Consider the following 19191-nt stretch of genomic DNA (forward strand, 5'->3'; position numbering starts at 1 on the left):
TAATAGGACTCTAAAGTGTCTAAATTTGGTTTTTAACCCCCAACAAACCCATTTTTCTCATTTTTCCCACTTCAGTTTGGGACGCCCACCATTCAACTCTACCTGGGAGTCAGCCTTGATTCTTAACCACCACCCTTATCCAGCCCATCAACAGTGTCTGTCAACTCTTACTTCCAAGACTTACTCCAAATCTCTTCTCTACTTTTTGTCACCACTCTTCAATTCTTGCCTGAGCTGTTGGAAAAAAACCTCTGAACATTTTTCTCTGCCGTCTCGTTTCCCTAACAATTCATCAGTCAGAGTCATATTACTTTCCTGTTTAAAATTCTCACTTCCCAGCAGATTTTTTAAAATAATGGCTTACAAATCTATATCTTTCCAACCTCTCTCCAACCTCATCACCCTCCCCACTTACCTTTGTGTACTTCAGCCACATTTTTTCTTGAAACACACAAAGTTCATTCTCACTTTTGGGGGCTTTGTGCTCACTGGTGTCTCTACATGAAATACTTTTCATTTCAGCTTAAATATAACCTCTATTGACAGGCCTTCTTGGACCATTCCATTCCAGTCACTCATCACCCAGTTTTGTTTTCACCATGGTGTTTATGACTACTTGGTGTTTTGTGTCAGTCCCTGTCAAAACAGAATGTAAGCTTCAGAAGAGGGGGGCTTTTCCTTGCTCACCACTGTTACCATACCACCTAAAATGGTGCCTAATTGGTAAAAGGCACTCCAGTGTTTGCTGATATATGCATAACTTTGTCAATTTAAATCAAACATTTCATATCCCATGAGAGATATTTATATCCAACCCTCTTAGCTCATTTCATTACCATGCAGACAAGCTATAACATGTTATTCTTAAGAAAAGTAACTTCCCTTAACCTACGTCAACAACTACCTACTGTCAAGTTTCTGCTTCCCTTTTAGAAAATTCCAAGTTGATTCTTATAGTCAGAAAAACTTTTTAAAATGGCAACATTGAAGCAATTTCCAACATAATTTTGTTAGACATAACAAGGTCCTGTCCCTTATTTTAAGAACATTCTTGGAGCATTCACACATAAGAAAATGGCTTTCATTATACCTCCTAACTTACAAACAAGTTTCAACAATCATTGTCTTATCTCTTTAATCATATTTTACTATGCCATGTTTTTTTAGGCATATTATTCAGGTTCTTCAAGAAGCACAAGAAAATGTTTGGGACAGTGTCCTCCAATATATCAAGGCATAAGAAATGTCTTCAGACTCTTGGATCCCTATAGACATTGCCCGCACAGCTAGTGTCTGATGATTCAATTTTTCCAACATGAATATATTCCAGAACAACGGGATCAGTAGATCCAGGAAAGCCTACGAAGAGAACAGATGTTAATTACAAACAATCTCATTTTCTAAAGTATTGGTGTGATTCGATTAATATCTGACTCTTTCCAGCAGATGGTAAATTCTGAGGACAGAGGTGACCTCCATATTTTTCATGCTTATATTTTTGAACAGTTGTCCCTCAAATATTTCTTGATCGAACACTTCAGCCTCTCAAATTAATTTGCCCTCAAATAGCTTAGCATGATAAAGGACCAAAGCACCTGGGATTAAAACGTTTGGCTGAAGAAACAGGCCACAGGGTCCTAACTTGGAGTAGACTGGTTACTCAGTAAATGCCAAAAAGGCTAGAGCTACTTCTAAAAGCAAGTATCCTCCATACTCTTGGTTTATCCTCCATACTCTTGGTTTAAAGAAGTAGAGAAGTGACAGAACCTAGACTGCGCTTGAACATGGGGAGAGGCTATGACCTTATTTCTACCATCACTTACTGCATTGTAGCCTCTAGCTGCTGTACCAACTGTTTGTCCACATGGCGACAGAACAGGGGAAGAAGGTTGCTGGGGAAAGCAAGGGGTTCTGCCAGAGAGGCTGTAGGCATCTGAGCTATTTCCCAGGCAATTAGAATCACTATGTCTGTCCTGGAGGGCAGAGAGGAAGAAATAGTCAGACTATTTGTATTTAGATTCAAGGCCAAGATCCTTATTATCCTCTACCACCACTATCACCCTCTATGCATGTAGCAATTGAGAGAGAACGTTTATACATTTGACATATGCCAGGGCAATGCTTCGTGCTTTACACATCTTATTTCTTACTTAATCTTAATAATTCTATAAGTGGTTAGTACCATCATCCCTAGGTCCCTAGTTTATAAAGGAGGAAACAGATTGACAGAAGGGAAGTAACATGCCCGAAAGTTACAGTGCTAATAAGTGACAGAGGCAGAATTCAGACCTAGATCAGTTTGACTCTAAAGCTTGTCCCCTTAATTACTATGCTATATTGCCTCCGCTGGGAAAGGAATTCTTTAGGGAACTATAGAAGAAAAAAAAAAAAAAGGCAGAACAGAACAACTCTGCTACTTTTCCCTTTGACCCAACTCCTCTCTAACGCTTGAATATACCACTCAGGAAATATCTGGCCCAGCCTACACATCCCAGGGATACTGAAATAATATTTACAGGTCTTTACAATCTTACCAAACTGTATGGTCACTGTTGGATTCCTCTAGGGAAGAATCCAGGCATATCAACTTCTCCCCATGACTCAGCAGGGCATAGAGCAAAGATATTCCAAACTGCAAGTAATAAAGTGTCCAGTAAAATGAGTTCACCCTAGGCATTCAGTGCTTTCCTGCCTCTGTCTTCCCAACTCAAAGGGCAAGCTCACATGTACAAATGGAGTCCAACACCCACAAAATTGTCAGGTTTTACATTGGCTGGCCAAAGAACTTTCAGACCTTTCCAAGGGAATCACTGCTCTGAATTTCCAAAAGATTCTTCTGGGAAGCTGATTAAATGCTAACTCATGAGTTCTGCCCCCAGGAGTCAGTCTGTAGATCAGGAATGGACCCAGGAATCTGACACAAGTAGTCTGTGGAGTCCCCTCCCCCTTTAAGAAGCACTGCTTTAGGCAAAGATCTTTGGAGAGGGGTTCATAAGACAATCCACTGGCATATTAGAAGTTATCAGAACTTCCACATCTGGAGTCTCATCTTTCAAAACTTTATATCTTATATTTTTTATGTATCTAATATCAGTATAGTGTTACATGTATCTCACTTATAAACACACATATGGGTGATATGGTTCAGAATTTTTTTTTACCCAAAGGGATTTGAAAAAGAAAATCAAAATGTTTGGCAACCTCGACTCTAGCGGTTCACACCAGCACCATCGTTAGGGAGCTTGTTCGAAAGCAGATGCATGGGCCCACCCAGGTCTACTAAATGAAGTTCTGGGGATGGACCCAAGGAATTGGTATTCAATAAGCTCTCCAGGTTATCCTAATGCTCACTAGAAGTTGAGAAGCGCAGCAGAGGATAAACTGTAGACATGAGAAGATTGCAGAGAGATAAAGACATTCCCTCATTTATTCCTTGCCAGTGATACCCCTGGAGGCCTTCTCTGTAAAGAGAAAAGCTTCCCAGATATGTTACCTGATTCTGAAGCACCGCAGTGACTAGCCGGTCTGAGGAGCCAGGTGGAAGCAGCATTAGTCCTTGAAGTCCTTGCAGGAGTTCATGGAAGGTCAAGTGACTGATACATTTGCTCAGAGGTTGGAACAACATCTGTAGGGCCTGTAAGAAGGTCCGTGAATGCTTCTCTGACTCCATCTCCTCCCACCTTGCCTCCAATCCCTTTACTTGCCGACCTGCCTTTGGCACCTCCCTGGTTATTTACCAGACCTATCACCACTCATGTCTCTCCATCCCTAACAGTGGTCATTCAATACCTACTTGTTCTAAAGTGCCTTCCCTAAGAAAAGTACATATGGGGCTCAACACTTATTGGGGAGTCCTTATTTTCTCACCCTCCACAGCATACTCACACCTGTACAACCAAGGCCGGTGTGTTTTCTTTTGATCATTGCACCCAAAGATGATCAGCTGTTCCTATAGTAGTTTATTCTGTCACTCCTTCACCTGAGAATGGTAGCATAAACTTCACTGCCCAACACTCTCTCTGGCATCTCTGGGGGTAGGGACTGGAGGAGGAGGAAAGATGCCTAACCCATCCATGAAACCATCCTCTTCTCCACTTAATGCCACAGTACCTGATCAGCTGCATCCCTCCTGACCAGGAGGGGTAGATGGTGGGTGATAGCCAAAAGAAGGCTAACGGCCCGATCCTGGGGCAGGAAGGGGAGTAGCCGGGCCACTAGGGCTTTCCCCTTCCTCACGGAGAGCACCTGCAGGAAGCCATCTGCTGCCTCACTGCAAGTGAGAGAGGAGAGCATTTTCAGGGCTCTGCATAGAGGAGAGGGCTACATGCCAGAAAGGAGGGGCTGAAGCAAAGCCATTGTCTTTGCTGATCCTTCCCTTATTGGGTCGAGGTGTGACCCTCCCATGCTTACTCCAGATGATTCTGCTCCGGGGTGTTTAAGGCCTGGAAGAGCTTCTCAACCTGGTTTCTCTGCTGCTCAGAGTAGCAGGGCTGTGAAAGCCCATCCTTCCGGCCCTCCTCTATCTCTAATAACTGAAGGAACATCTGGGAATTTGAGGGTGAGAAAAGAAGAAAAGGTCAATTTGAGCAACATCCCATTTTCAAGGGTAAGTGGGGAACTCATCCCTAAGGAGCAGATCTCACCTTCTCAATCCAGTACAACACCCGAAGTCTCTGACTGCTTGCATCTCCTATCTCCTAGGAGAAAGAGTCCCCAGCCATCAGCCACACCTCCCTAGCAGCAGCCCAGGCCTTGGGCGAGCTAGAAATTGAGCTGGAAAGGCTAACACAAAGTCTGATCACAGTTCTTCCTCACTCTTAGGTCACAATCTAAACGGAAGCACAAGAGTGCTCCAGACCTTCCTCCAAAACAGGGGAGAGAAAAAAGGTTCTGGGAAGATATTGCTCCTACCTGCTCTTGAGTTCCATGGGGTACAGCATCAATAGCTCGACGAGGGCTATAGCACGTCGACACAGCTACCTGGCCCAGGGAACCCTCAATTCGAACCACTGCATGAAAGGAGTTAGAAGAGGCATATTTCCCTCCCCTTTCCATCCTCTGTCCACCCAGATGGCCGGCCCAACCCAGCAGGTCAGCCCAGGTCCTACCTGATTCGTAAGCCTCTGCCTTCTGAATGTAAGGCGTTACCAGCTTGAGGGACTCAACCTTGCTTCTTTGCCCAAGTAGCTCTTCATCTGCCTGCCTCTTCTCTAGTTTCTGATAATATTTCTGAGAGTCCATGGAATGGAAAAATGTATACTCATCTTCTGAACTTAGAATTAAAGTTCTCAAGTGCAACCTCTTACCACACCGTGTAGCATCCATTCCAGAAACGAGCCTGGCAACTTAGGCCCTTATGGCAATCATTCTAAAGAACCTTAAGTACCCTGGGCCTCATGCCACCTGTCCTGGGATCCCTATACTAAGGACTTGAAGAGCTAGGTACCACTATCAGATCTGATGAAAATGTGGAGAGCCAGGAAGCAAACCTGTCCCAGCACCTGCAACCTTGCTGCATTCCTTGTTCCCAAGATGCACACTGCACACCACATATCCTCCCCCTCCCTATTTTGATTTGGTGATTCTACCTGTCCTTTCCAAAATCGGAGTTATCTGATGGCATGAAGACCATCAGCAGCTTGAAGCACAGAGATAGCACTATTTGTCAACTGGCTTCTAGGATTTGCTCCTGAGGATTTGCTCAGTAGCTCTAATATTTTCTTAAAGAAATCTGTAAAATCCCAAGCTAAAATAAAGCCATTGACTGTGAGCCAAACAAGGATTTCAATAAAGTTCCTTCAATTAGGAAAAGTGTCAAAAAGGCACGAGTATAAAACTACCTCACTTTCAGTGATCCTGACAGGAAGAGGAGAGTTTTTGAAGTGAGGTGAAAAGGAAGAAAGTAAATATGAAGGAGATAAAGGTGGGAACCTTGGTAGGGGACTCATGGAAGTTAGGGAGAAAGAGAAACACAGCTTAGACAACCCCAAAACCCATAGACAAATATTTGCCCCATAAATAAAAGGGAGATAGGAAGCAGGAGGAAGAGTCAAAATGTCTACCAGCATTTGTTCAATTCAACATATCAAATCCCATTATTTATAAGACCCCTGTGTTTTGGATATAAAAAAAGAAAAGTAAATAAATGGTTACAATAAGATGTTTTTAAAGACTTACAAAAGTATATAAAGGTGGAAAAGTCCATATTTCTGGGCTGAATAGGGACAATTCTTGGCAAAGGATGGAGACAAAAACCTCAGGGTATGTTTGGAGAATTGTAAATAACCCCATTCAGTTGAAGTGTAGAAGAATAAAGGAGTGAATGAGGTTGGGATGTCAACTTTAGAAATGTGGCCCCTAGCCTAGAGTAGTTATCTTTCCCAGCTGAATGGACATGGCCCCTACGAGATGAAGAAGAGAGGATCTGAGAGGGCCTGTGGAAACCAGGCCCATCTGACCCCAAGGTCAGAGGACGGGAAGAGCATGTGGGGCTCACCTGGTAGTAACAGTCATCCAGGCTGGGGTTCTCACTCTGCAGCTGAACCATCTGCACTTTGATCACCCAGTCCTTCTCTTTTCGGGTCATGAGGTTAGCATAGGGGTCTGGCTGCTGAGACCAAGGCTTCTTGGCTGGGGGACTTCAAGCCAGGAGGAACATCCCTTTAGACCTACCCACCCCTGCCACAGTGAGCTTCCCAAGGTGTGGTGAGCAGGGTGTGAAGCTATCTAGGAAGGAGGGGAGAGCATACAGAGGTGGGCAGCACTATGAGAGTCCAAATTGTGCAGGGACTTTGGGGAAATACTCAGAATGCAAATGAGCTGCCCGCAACCCTGCTCCTCAAGGTTTTACCTTGGTGTTCGGCTCTGCTGCTGCAGCTGCAACATCCGTTGGTGCTGAGGGTGCAGCTGCGTCAGATGACTGGGCAGACTTAGAAAGAAACTTGGGCTGAAAGACGCTCTCGGCTCCCTACCCCCTCCACTCACGTAGCCTCTGCTAACCTGAGGTGGACATCTAAGGGAACCCTGTTGTTTATGTGCCTCCCAAACGACAGCCACATGAAACATCACAACCCCAGTTCAACAGGGCTCACATTCCCCTCCAAGATACACTTTTCTACAACTTGGCTGCAGGAAATCTTGACACAGTAGAAAGCCATTTAGCCTGATAGTCAGGAGTTCTGAGTCCTCATCTCAGTTCTGCCATGCCAGCTAATTCTCAAGTAAGTTCTTTTAGTCTCCCTGGGCTTCCATTTCCTCATCTGTGAGGGAGAAGGGGTTGGACTCTACTTCCCACTTACTACGTTCCTGGGGCAGCTGGTAGAGTGGTCCCCACCCCTCCTCAGCCACTACCTCCGAAGACCTCCAAAGAAGAGCTCAGATGGTCACAGACACTGGGGTACCTGGCACCCTGAACCAGTACCTGAACCTAGGGGACTGTGAGGTCGGTGAGCTGCAGAAGAGAGATGGGTCTGGCGAGAGCAGTCGAGGGCCTAAGTGCCGCGCTGGAGAGCTGGTGGTGGCATGGGTAGGCCGGAAAGGACTGGGCGACAAGTAGTCCAGCGTCTAAGAGAGGAATTAAGACATCTGGAAGAAGGGCATACCCACCAACAGAATGCTGCTCTTGCTGATAAGTGCCTTTCCTGCCTCTACATTCTCACCTGCCTTTTCCCTCAAGAACCTCACCAAACATTTGGCCATCTTGGGGGATGTGAAGTCACCAGACTGTGGATCCTGCCCTTGTTTCCAATAGGGTTGGTCACCTCCTGGGGAAGCAGCTCTTCAGTCCCTGGCATTGAGGGGGCATGTGCTTTTTCTACTATTTGGTGAGTCAGCACCTCTCCCTATCCTCTCTGTGAGGCCTCTCTCAGGCTCTTGGGTCTTCGGCTACTGGGACAATGCTTAGCTGTCTCTTTTCTGAGTCATCTGAAGCCCTCCTTAGAGCTGAATTCCCTTCTTGTTCTCCCTGCAGGATTTCTTGCAATTCCTCCACCCCAGACCATGTTCCCATTATGCAGTTAATTGAAGAGCAGGTGCTCTCTCTAGCCCTAAGCTCAGCACTGCTCATCTGCTGAAATGAAAAGTGGAAGTATGAATCTAGTTTATCCTTTTTCATATGAATGGTCAGTTGTCCCAGTACCACCTGTCATTTACCAAGCTTCTCCACATGATGGGCATCTCTCAAGTCCCATACCCATACCTTACCCAGAGCAAGGTCAAGAGCAGACTGAACATAATGAATTTAGGGACACTTGGTGTGCTCCTTCTCAGCACCGAGTCACTTTCTCACATGATCGGACTGGAGCAACTCACCTGGCACAGAAAGTACAAGGAGGTAGGTGACATCCCCAACACGCCAGGGGCCTTGATTCCAGGGGAGCTGAGAAGACCTTTCTGGAATGGGAGGGAAGAAAACCCAACTCGAATGAGCCCCTGTAGTGTCTTCTACATTCATCTGTGTTTATAGAGAGTGGGGGCAGCAAGGCCAACTATTTCCAATACACAGGATGGTGGCAGCCTGGTCCTCCCTCATAGTTAAAGTCAACTGGGCCAGGACCCTTCTTCTGCTCGGAGAAGAAGCAAGCCCGGTATCTCAGGAGAAGCAATACTAGTATCTCAGGAGTAGTTTGGAGGAGGGTCTGAGTCACTTCATTTCTACATGGGAATCCTTATCTCTCTCCTCTCGCTGTGGGAATCCAAGGGAATAAATAGCAGGAATGGACTGTTGAGACCCAGGGGCCCAGGTCAAAGGTGACCTTCAGCCCTAGAAGCAGGGCCAGCTCCTATAGGTGATATACAGCCCTGCTTAGACCTGGTTTTTAAGGTGAAGACAGCATCAGAAACTAAGTGGGAGACAGGAGGAAAGAGGGAAGGAAGAAGAGAGTCCCTGGCCGGGTTCAAGCCTGACATGGAAAGCGTTAACCCAGCACCTGTCTTAGAAAAGGGTGGAGGAGAGGAGAGGGGTGTTCAGTAATAGTGCATGAGCCGAGGCAGTTCCGGACACCCGCCCCGCCATGGTACCTGGGTGTTATGGGCGGCGGTGAGGACAGCTGAATCCCCAAGACTGTTTTCTTCCTCCTCCTCCTCCTCCATGTCTAGAGTTAGATCAGGATCCAGATTCCCCTCCTCATCCTCATTTTCTTCCTCCTCCTCTAATTGGGAGGCAGACACCAGCTCCTCCTCAGGAGCCAAGGGGCTACAGGACTTTTCTGGGCCTTGGCTTGAGTGGGGTTCTGCGGAGGAAGTAGATGGGGGCTCAGGTGTGAGGAGTCTTAGCCAGAGAGGCTGCTTCTCAGAAGCGCTTGTGCTCATGAGCCGTCTCCAGCAGCACCTTCAAATAGCGCGTCCTGTCCTAAGCGTTCCAGTCAGCCTCCTGACCCCACGGGCCCCAACTTGTCCTCCCGGAGAAAAAGGAACCTGGCAGGTGCCAGACACCTTTACTTGCTACATTCCGTCTTCAGTCAGCTCATTTGGTACCAACAGAGGCTTCTCCATTGGCTCTCCTCCACCTAACAGCCCTTTCTGTGCCTCTTTAATTAACCAAGTTCCAGCTGCTGTGACTCACTGCAATATAACCCTACTGTGCACCAGATACATTCCAGGTGTACGTTCATTTAACGCTAACAATCACACAAGTTTGTTGTTCATAGTTTCAACTATGAAGGCGAGGAAAATGGGGCCCAAAAAAGTGATCTCAGTCACGCAGCATGATGTAGCTATCAGGTAGGAGGGTTTGGAATCACTCCCAGAGATGCTGGATACCCAACCCCATGTCCATCCACTAAACCAGAAGAGCAAGTCTTGGCATCCCTGGGCTTTTTACCCAGACACCGTGGCCCTCTTAGTGATACCTTCAAGATACTTCATCTTTGCAGGCTGGCAGACTTCCTCTGTGGCTGCTTCCTCTGGTGAGAGATCACTGGCAGCTTTTGGAAGATAAACCTGGGAGAGGGAAGAGGCCCACAGACATGCTGCTCCTCAGTAAGGATGGCATGGCACCTTAAAGCAGCCATGGTCTTCCCTCAGCTAGGTTGTCAGAGAAGTACCGGCCCAAGGTCTTGAGGAGCAGGACCCTAGGCTCTCAGACAGCCCTAAATCTCTACCCTTTGACCTCACTGTCCCAGCTCTACGGAGCTGTCCTTCAAACAGACAGAAGTGAGGGACAAGGCTAGGAGTCGGAGGAGAAGTACTCCCACACAGACGCCACCAGCCTCCATCTGTGCACAGCAAGGGGACCTCACAGCTGCCTTGCTGGTGACACTCACCACTTGACTGTTGTCCTTTCTGCTTAGTTTAGCCATGGCAGCCCGGCCAGTGCTGGCTTACTGCCCCTGGCTTTAAGAGTCCCAGCCCCGCCCCTGCTCTTCCGTTAAAGGGCCAGCATCCCCCAACCTAGGGGTCTTGGTAGAAATATAAGAACACAATCTTATGATCAAGAAAACCATTGAAAGGTCAAGAGGAATAAACTGCACTTTTAACCATTAAGGGTTTGAGTACAGTTTATTGGGATTGCTATTTGGGGGCAGATTTTTTTTTTAAAAGATCCCTGTTTTCTACACCCTTCATAGGAACTTTGTGAGGTTGTTTCCTTCAATCCCGAGGTTTTGCTCCATCAAAACTGGGTAGGAAAATTGGCAGATCCTGGGGAGATTCCCTAACAACCAAGTTCTCGGCACTTCAGGGCAGCACACTTGTGGAGCCACCTGCTTACCCTTCACTGCCTCCTGTGAGCCTAAGTCTGCTACCCAGCTCTAACTGATGAGGGACGGACCCCTCTGAATTTAGAAGCCAGATCTTCAAGGTAAAAACACTTCTGCATGAGGTACACAGATACTCTTGTATCCTCTCAGCTGCTCTAATGGAAAACTGGTTCAGAAGCTCAGGAGTAAAAAGAAAACAAAACAAAAACAAGCATATCAGTACTGCTGGTAGGCAAAACCTAAGACCCACCTGAGCCTTATCTAACACCAGAGTGATCCTGGGTTTTGTCCCCACACCCTGTGTTCAGCTAAATCCCACATGACTGTAGAACTTGTGAATAAAAATAAAAACACAGCTAATTTCTCTACATCAAAAAGGCAAGTTAGGGCCCTATCGTCCCAGTTATAGAACGATGATTCTTGGTGCCTCCAAATATTTGTCTCAAAAATTTTGCTGTAGGTCAGAGCTATACAGGTGAGGGGAAATTCTAAGTAGCTTGAAAGTTACTGAAAAACTCTTCAAATATCTGAATTGGGTTCAGGCCTTTCTTTTGTAATGTTATTCAGCTGTTTCTCTCAAGAAGTTCCTAATAATTCACTTTGGTATTATTAACAAAAGGGTCAAATGGTGAATTTCAGTATTCCAGGTGATTTATTAGGTAACATATTAGGTTGTTATAGAGACCAAGTCTTAGGGAGAGCCACTAGCTGCATGCAGATTTTCATTGTGAAGGGATTTCCTGTACCGGACTAGTACCACAGAGGGTGATATAGAGCTTAGTCTTCAAGATCATAACCAGGCTGTTTGAAGTTTCACTTGGGACCTAGTGGCTTCTGTGAAAGTCCCCTACCTTTGCCTGAAGTCTTATATGTACCGGGGTGCCAAAAAAAAATGTATACATGTGACTTGTATTCATCTTTTATGATTGGTGTATATTGAGTATTACAATTTTAATACACTTTTTTCCTTTCTTAAAATGTGCATACATTTTTCTGGCACCCGCTGTATATACCAGTCCCTTAGGTTTTCTAACTTTCTGCTGTAGTTTAACTGTGCTAAGTTTAAGCCAAGCCTCTGCTAGGCTTGGGGGTAAGTACAGCAGTGAATAATAAGGCAGGTGCCACCCTGGGCCTCTTAGAGCTTCCCCAAAAATAAGAAGTACAGACAGGTAAACAGGATTGTTGGATTGGATAAAAAGTCCACTAGAAACGTTTACCTTTGCTGACTAAAACTCCTAGGACTTTCCCACTTGTATGGGGAGATTTATTAATCCATTGTTTCAGTTTCTTTAATGGCTATAGATCTGTTCCAGTTTTCAGTTTCTTTGTGAGATTGTGTCGTTAAATTATACAGTCTTCTAGAAATGTACCCATTTCTATAAGTTCAAATTTATTGACATTGGCTCGCTTCAGCAGCACATATACTAAAATTTATTGACATAAAGTTACTCATAGTGTAAGACTGTTTTTTAAATCCATGCTATATCTGTATTTTGTCCCCATTTTTATTCCTAACATTTATGTTTTATCCCCCTTTTATTTCCAGTTTGTCTATTTTATTAGTCTTTTCAAGAAAAACCATACGTAAGTCAGGAATTTTAATAAAGGGATGTTTATCAAGGTGTAGAAAGAATATAGTGCAATCGTAAGGAATATTACAGTACCTTGGCACTGGTAATAGTTGGTTATTACCATGTTAGGAGAAGAGCCAGTGGATTGGGTGGTTACTAGAACCTAGAGACAGAGAAGGCTGCCTGGCAGGCAGGTAGATAGTTTCCACATCTGTGTCACATTGGCTCCCATGTGGCAGTCCTCTCCTAAATTATATCCATTCTTTCTAAGATCTGATAACTGCTCTCCTCTTGCTTCTTGAGTTCTAAGTGTGGGAAAGACTCCTCCCACTTGCTAACCCCAGGGTGCTTCAATATCCTTTATGAATTTCTCTTAACCCTGCTTACACCTTGGGAAATATGCCCTCCACAAAACTCTCCTCGGTTACCCTACTCAAACGTGCTATTCTGTTTCCTGGCAGGACCTTGACTGACACCATCTCCATCACCAGCCTACTGAGCCCTTCTTTTCTTTGTCCTTGTTCAGCTTCCTCTTCTATCCCTCAATTATCAGTGATTCTCAAACATAACCATTGTTCTCAAGTCTCTATACGTGATTCCCAGAACTTTATTCTCAGCAGCCACCTCACCTCTTATGGTATTCAGAAAATAGAGGCCATTTGGGCTGATCTACTTAAATTTATGCTCCGAAGAAATTTACATGCAGCCACATGCCCTCTCACCTCCTTCTTCCAGGTGGGGAGTCCCTCTTCCTCTTCAAGTCCAACCTTTCTTCCTAGATCCTATGCCTTCCGGTCTCTTAAGTCATGCTTCTCTCCTCCGTGTTTTCAGCCTTTCTATTTTTCCTTCTTTCTTTTTCTTATAGTATAGCATAGCAATATCAGGATGTGTTCATTTTTAGAAACAAAATCCCTTTCTTGTTTTTGTTTCTTATTTTAACTGCTCCTTGTCTCTCTCCTACCCGACAAACAAGCTTCTCCATTTCTTCAACTCACATCATCCTTTAAGCTGTTGCTCTCTGGCTTTTGACTCCATCATCCAGGGGACACCAGGAGACAGATTGACATCAATCATCCCACAAGCCCCTCAACTCTTTCTATGAACAACTGATATTTTTTCAGCCTTATGTCAGTACTCTGCAAACACCCCATCATGATAAATCCCCTACTCTCACGTCTATCCTGATGCCAGCACTGAACACTTCTTGGATGAAAAAAATAATAATCTGAAACTACCATTACCCATTATTCCTCAGAAACTATTCTCAATTCCCAGTGATTTCATAACTGTAAGTGCAAAAGACATGTCTCCGTCTTTATCTTAGTTGAAGTCCCTACAGCGTTTGACACTGTTGATCATGTCCTCTATGCAAATCTATTCTCCCACAGCTTCCTGACAGTTCAGTCTCCTACTTCTTCTTGTATCTCTTCGGTCATCTTTCTTTGGCCCCTTTCCTGCTTTCCTCATCCTCTTGCCATCTGTCAAATATCCTATTCCTCATGCCTCTTCTCTTTCCCCTCTACATCAAATATTCTTAATCTGAGGGTCCCCTGAAATTATTGTGTATATGTTTGTGTGATTTTTAAAAATTTACTGGGGTGACAATTGTTAGTAAAATTACATAGATTTCTGTATTACATCATCTATAAATCCCATTTTGTGTTCACCACCCAGAGTCAGTTCTCCTTCCATCACCATATATTTGATCCCCCTTACCCTCACCTCCTACCCGTTTGTGTGATTTTTAACATGCACATTTTCCTGGAGAAACAGAACTTTCATCCCATTCTCAAAGGGATCGAGAATCCCCCAGAAGCTTAAGTCCTCTGCAACCTCGTATCCCTGGGCAAGCTCATCTACTCATGCTTCCCTACCACCTACAGGCTGATAATTTCCAAGTCCTTTAGTAAGATTTGACGCTTCCCAACTGAAAGCACCTGTGTGGTTTTCATCTCCTATCCATTACATAAGGTAATTATCCATTACATAAGGTATAAGGCTCTTTAAGATCCGACCCTGACTGCCTCTCCAGCCTCCTGTGTTAAAGTTCCATGCTTTCTAATTTGGGTTTCAGAAATAGTGAACTGCTTTGAGCTGTGTGGGGAGAGTAGAAATATGATGGAGCCCTCTCCTGTAATCACTGCACTAAGATGTCTCTCCCTGCCCTGAGGAACTCTCACCCTTGGTCTGGGAGTTTTATTCAATTGTTCATTAAAGTGGCTTCTGGTCCCAGTTCCTTCTTTCTTTTCAATGACGTTAAACATGCATATCTTAGCAGGTAATATGCTATTCATTGTGTCATACAAGCAACATGAATTTGCCAAGCAAGAATTATTTTAATTGGAAGGTGATTTCAGATGTTTTATTGAATTGCCTTACTCTAATATTCTAAATATTCAAATGCGGGCAAAAACTCATCTCAGGCTTCACCTTCTCCAGGAAGCCTTCTCAGACACCCGCCTCCCTTCCAGATTGAATGAGGTGTGCTTCTAATATCCACTCATTGGCCTTTATACATTTTTCTCATTTATACTCACCACACAGAGTTGTAATTCAATTTCTGTATTTGTCACCCCAAATGAAGAGAACAGAGATGTGTCTTCTTCATCTTTGTGCCTCCAGCACTTAACACAGTATCTGCAACAGAGTAGGTTCTCAGTAAATATTGAGTTGAACTGAAATGAAAAATAGTGGTCTTTCCCCTCAGAGACTTCTTCAGATGGGGTTTCTTGCCTGCCACCTGGGTGTGTCCTACTCCAGCCCACTGTCCACATTGCCCTCAAGAAATGTCATTCTAAGAAAACAAACCTCATGATACCTAAGTCAGAAATCATATGAGAAAAGACATATAGATTTGACTAAAAAAGTAAAACTTCTCTACTGAGTAGATATTATGCCAAGTAAATTCAGATGGAGCAAAGATTTAAATATTAAAAAAATTAAGCCTCAAAAATACTCAAACAAAGTGAGTAAGTAGAGAAGGCCCTGCCAACCATGACCCCAAATCCATAAGCCCTGAATAGTGACTAATGAATTTACCTTCTACATAAAAATGTAATGCTTCTGAATTGCAAAAATAAATAAATATATAAAACCATAAGCAAAGTCAAAAGAACTTTATTTTGATCCAGTAATCTTACATTTACCTTTGAAACTTATTTCAAAGAAGTTTTAGTTGAAGATTCTTTTTGTTTCTGAAGATTTTAAGGGCTCAGAAAAGATGTTTATGGTAAGCCCAGGTGCTATTAGTAATATTTCTTTCATAATTGCTGGTAGTCAATATTATCCAATCAGCAACCACGTCAAAATTAACATAACACTGTTGATGGATAATATAATATTCCTGTGAAATTTATCAGGCTCCAGCAGCTGACCTTTGCGACTAACTCAACAGTAGGAAGTTGGCCTCCTGTCTCACCATCACCTTGGGGAATAGGATTTCAATATGTGAATTTTAGGGGGAGACAAACATTCAGTCTGACGTGACCTTTGGGAAATATAGGCTAAGTATATAAAACTACTAATTTTTTTTTACTGGTATTTTACATTGAAATATAGTATTTAGTTATAAAAGTCTCAAAAATGTTACTGTTTCTCAAAACTATGCTTCTATTTACAGTATAGAAGAGGTGGGTATGTAGATAGAGAGAAAAAATGAGGCTGTCTTCCAAATCTGTATTCACCCCATAACCAGGTAATTCAACTTTAATCTGTAATTGCCACATTTATAAGGAAACTCCTGGTTAAGAGAAACTTTTTTTTTTCCTACTTACTATCACCGGTTTATTATAAAGAATGTGGAAGAGCCAGAGGAAGAGGTACATTGGGTGAGGTCCAGAAGGGTCCTGAGAGCAGGAACTCCTGTCCCTGTGGAGCTGGGGTGTGCCACCGTCCCAAAGCATGAATGTGTGCACCAACCTCAAGAGAAACCTTTAAAAACAGATTGTTTTAAACACAGATTGGTTGCATTTAGGCTCATTTATTTAAATGTCCTATGACATTTGGTAAATATTTTCAACCTTAGGAAAATGCAGTTATTAATAGGGCTTCATTAAATTATACCTAAACTCGGCAAAATACTTTTTGCACACTTAAAAGTACCATTGACTAAATAAGATTACTTAAACAGATAAAAGTAAAGCTTTTTTTTTTCAAATTTAAATTATATTTGTTTCACATGTAAGACTGCCTGAAAACAAGCTGGAAGAAACTATTAATGATCTTGACTATGACAGTTTATTGCATTTTTCGGCCTCTTTTTTTAAATGTTAAATAATTTGGAGTTTTAAGTCCTACTTTTCTACTTATGTTAACATAGATAGTTTAGCATAAAACTTGAATGGATGACATCACCACTATGACCACTAAATTATTTGTGGACCAGAAATCAACTCTATTGAAGTTGCTTCCTTGTATATTTCAATCATGGCTTCAAATGTTCTAAGCATTTTGGATATGACTACATTTGCTTAATCCTGATTGGATGCTGATGATGGTTCCAGGATCCATCTGGTTTCATATCCAACACATCTGTGGACATAATACATTTCCTCCTATCCTTGCTCTTATTTCTCCGTATTATCCGGGAGTAACTCAAAGAAAGACACCTTTCAGATATGGTGCTGAATATACAGTCACCAACTACAATTTCCACCAATTTCCCTGATTTTCTCTGATCAAAAACTGAGGTTTTATTTCCTGGAGAAGTGAGATGAAAATCAATAAGTTATTCTTGCTCATCTAAAACTTGGAAGTTGATCTCCAGCGAGGGACTTTGGCTGACAGAACCATAAACAGGAAATTCACAGAACGAGAAACACAAATAACAAGTAAACAATGAAAAACTGCCTAACTGCCTTTTAAAATTACAAAGTTAAACAAGGAGATACAATTTTTCAATGGTAATAAGGCTGTTGGGAGATATTCTATGATGGAATATAACTTGGTACAAAGTCTCCGGAGGGCAGTTTCACAGTGTGTAGGAAAAGTAATAATAGGGGAAAACTGGAAATGTCTCCAATACAGGAGTGGGTGAAAAAGTATGGTATGTTCATATAAAGAAATACTATGAAGGCATGAAAAAACTACATAGATCTCAATTATCATAGAAATAGACATATTGCCCATGATTAATCGTTAAATAAAATAACTATTTGCGAAGAAATCTATGCCGCATGATTTCATCTTTGTAAACACATACATCCAGATTTATATCTATATATGAATAGACAAAGTCTGGAAACAAACATTAATTCATTAGAAGCGGTTATCTTTGGTGGTAGGATAACAGGTGATTTAAATTTTTGTCTCTATTCTTACCTATATTGTCTGAACTTTTCATGATTAATATGAATTTTATAATTAGAAAAAAACTAAAGCTGCATGGAAAAGCTTTTTAAAATATCAATCAAAAAATACCCAAAAGGGGGCCGGCCCGGTGGCTCAGGCGGTTAGAGCTCCATGCTCCTAACTCCGAAGGCTGCCGGTTCGATTCCCACATGGGCCAGTGGGCTCTCAACAACAAAAAACAAAAAACAAAAAATACCCAAAAGACAAATAATAAGGAAAAAACCCCAGCTTCACTGGCCGCTGCATCACTGTCCGAAGGTTAAGGTCCACATTCTCTTCCTTGGCACCAAAGTCCTCTGTAGGCTCTTATCTCCTCCAGGTGGAGTTTGTTGCTTTCCTGGTATCATCCTCGATTCATGGGTCTATAAACCAGAGTCTACGAGCTCCTTGAAGAAAGAATTTCCCCAGTATCAACTCAGTCACCAGCACATAGCAAGGTGCTCAGTAAAAGTTTGTTAAATGACTGAAGATTGTGGTGAGCACGGAGACCTGATGGATAGGGTAGGGCCAGGCTGAAAAGCCAAAGCTTTGGGGCACCTTTGTCCTGGGACCAGCGGGCTCCTTTTGTTACTTTCATTCCCTGGTAAACACTGACAACAGCTGGTGGAGCATACATGGTTTGATCCATTTGGTATGTGTTATTGTGAAATTGTCAAGTAATGGCAGTGCCATCTGGGGTTGACCCACCTCAGTGGGGGCAGTAATAGGAGGGGGTCCAAGGCTCCTGACCAATCCAGGCTTGAGGAAAACTCCTACCTCCTCAAGTTGTTCAGCTGATGCTAACCCTCTCTTAAACGTGAGTGTACTCAAAATGCTGAGGTTTTATTTCCTGGAGAAATGAGAAGTGTGGCCAGTCTGCTTAACCAACAGGTAAACTCAGCTTGGCAAAGGCAAATATTTATACAGTACTAGGCTCCTGGCAACCAAGGCCCAAGTGCACATGATTCTGGAAAAGGGGGATGAACTGTTTTGTTTTTTTTTCCTGTTATAACAAATTACCAGCAGCACAATTTATCATTCCACAGTTCTTTAATTCAGAAGTCCAACACACGTCTCATGGGGTTAAAATTAAGGCTACTTTCCTCTCTGAAGACTCTAGGAGAGAATCTGTGTTCTTACCTTTTCCAGCTCCTGGAATTCACCCACATTCCTTAACTCTGGCTCCTTCTTCCATCTTCAAAGCCCGCATGTTGCATCTCTCTGACCATAGTCAGGAAAAGTTCTCTGCTTTCAAGGACCCATGTGATTACACTGGGCCTATCCAAATAATCCTCAATCCCTAATTAACCAACAAAGTCTCTCATGCCATGTAAGGTAATATTAATATAGTCACAGGTTCCAGGGATTCGGACATAAATATCTTTGGGTGGAAGGACATTATTCTGCCTACCACAATGTATGATATGGAGAAAAAAATCTAAAATGGTTAATAATAAGAAGCCAGTTCTGTACATACTGATGTGGAAAATATCTATATTTATTAAATGAAGTTAAGCAAGTTCAGTAAATATATATAGACCCCTACTTTGTGGCACTACCTTTCCCCCTCTCTAAACCCTAAGAGCAGGCTCACT

General features: G+C 43.1%; 1 protein-coding gene across 2 annotated transcripts; it reads right to left on the reverse strand.

The window, feature by feature from the left end:
• Positions 1–1118: 1118 nt before the first annotated feature.
• PATL2 (PAT1 homolog 2) lies at positions 1119–18840 on the reverse strand. 2 transcript variants are annotated; one of them, XM_081048699.1, is made up of 18 exons: positions 18737–18840; positions 16042–16198; positions 14806–14905; positions 9849–9939; positions 9019–9230; positions 8311–8391; positions 7421–7563; positions 6851–6928; positions 6497–6638; positions 5109–5229; positions 4912–5009; positions 4644–4697; positions 4411–4544; positions 4111–4270; positions 3494–3634; positions 2535–2632; positions 1824–1973; positions 1120–1359 (listed from the first exon to the last, which is right to left on the reverse strand). In XM_081048699.1, exons 4-18 carry the CDS (start codon positions 9862–9864, stop codon positions 1341–1343), a joined length of 1647 nt encoding a protein of 548 aa, XP_080904825.1. In that variant the 5' UTR covers positions 9865–9939; positions 14806–14905; positions 16042–16198; positions 18737–18840; the 3' UTR covers positions 1120–1340. The 2 variants fall into 2 exon arrangements, with proteins under 2 accessions (XP_080904824.1, XP_080904825.1); XM_081048698.1 differs by lacking the exons at positions 14806–14905; positions 16042–16198; positions 18737–18840 and adding an exon at positions 10263–10304 and having other exon boundaries at positions 1119–1359.
• Between the last annotated feature and the right edge of the window lie 351 nt (positions 18841–19191).

This window comes from Rhinolophus hipposideros (genome assembly GCF_964194185.1).
Source record: "Rhinolophus hipposideros genome assembly, chromosome: 5".
NCBI classification, from domain to species: Eukaryota; Metazoa; Chordata; class Mammalia; order Chiroptera; family Rhinolophidae; genus Rhinolophus; species Rhinolophus hipposideros.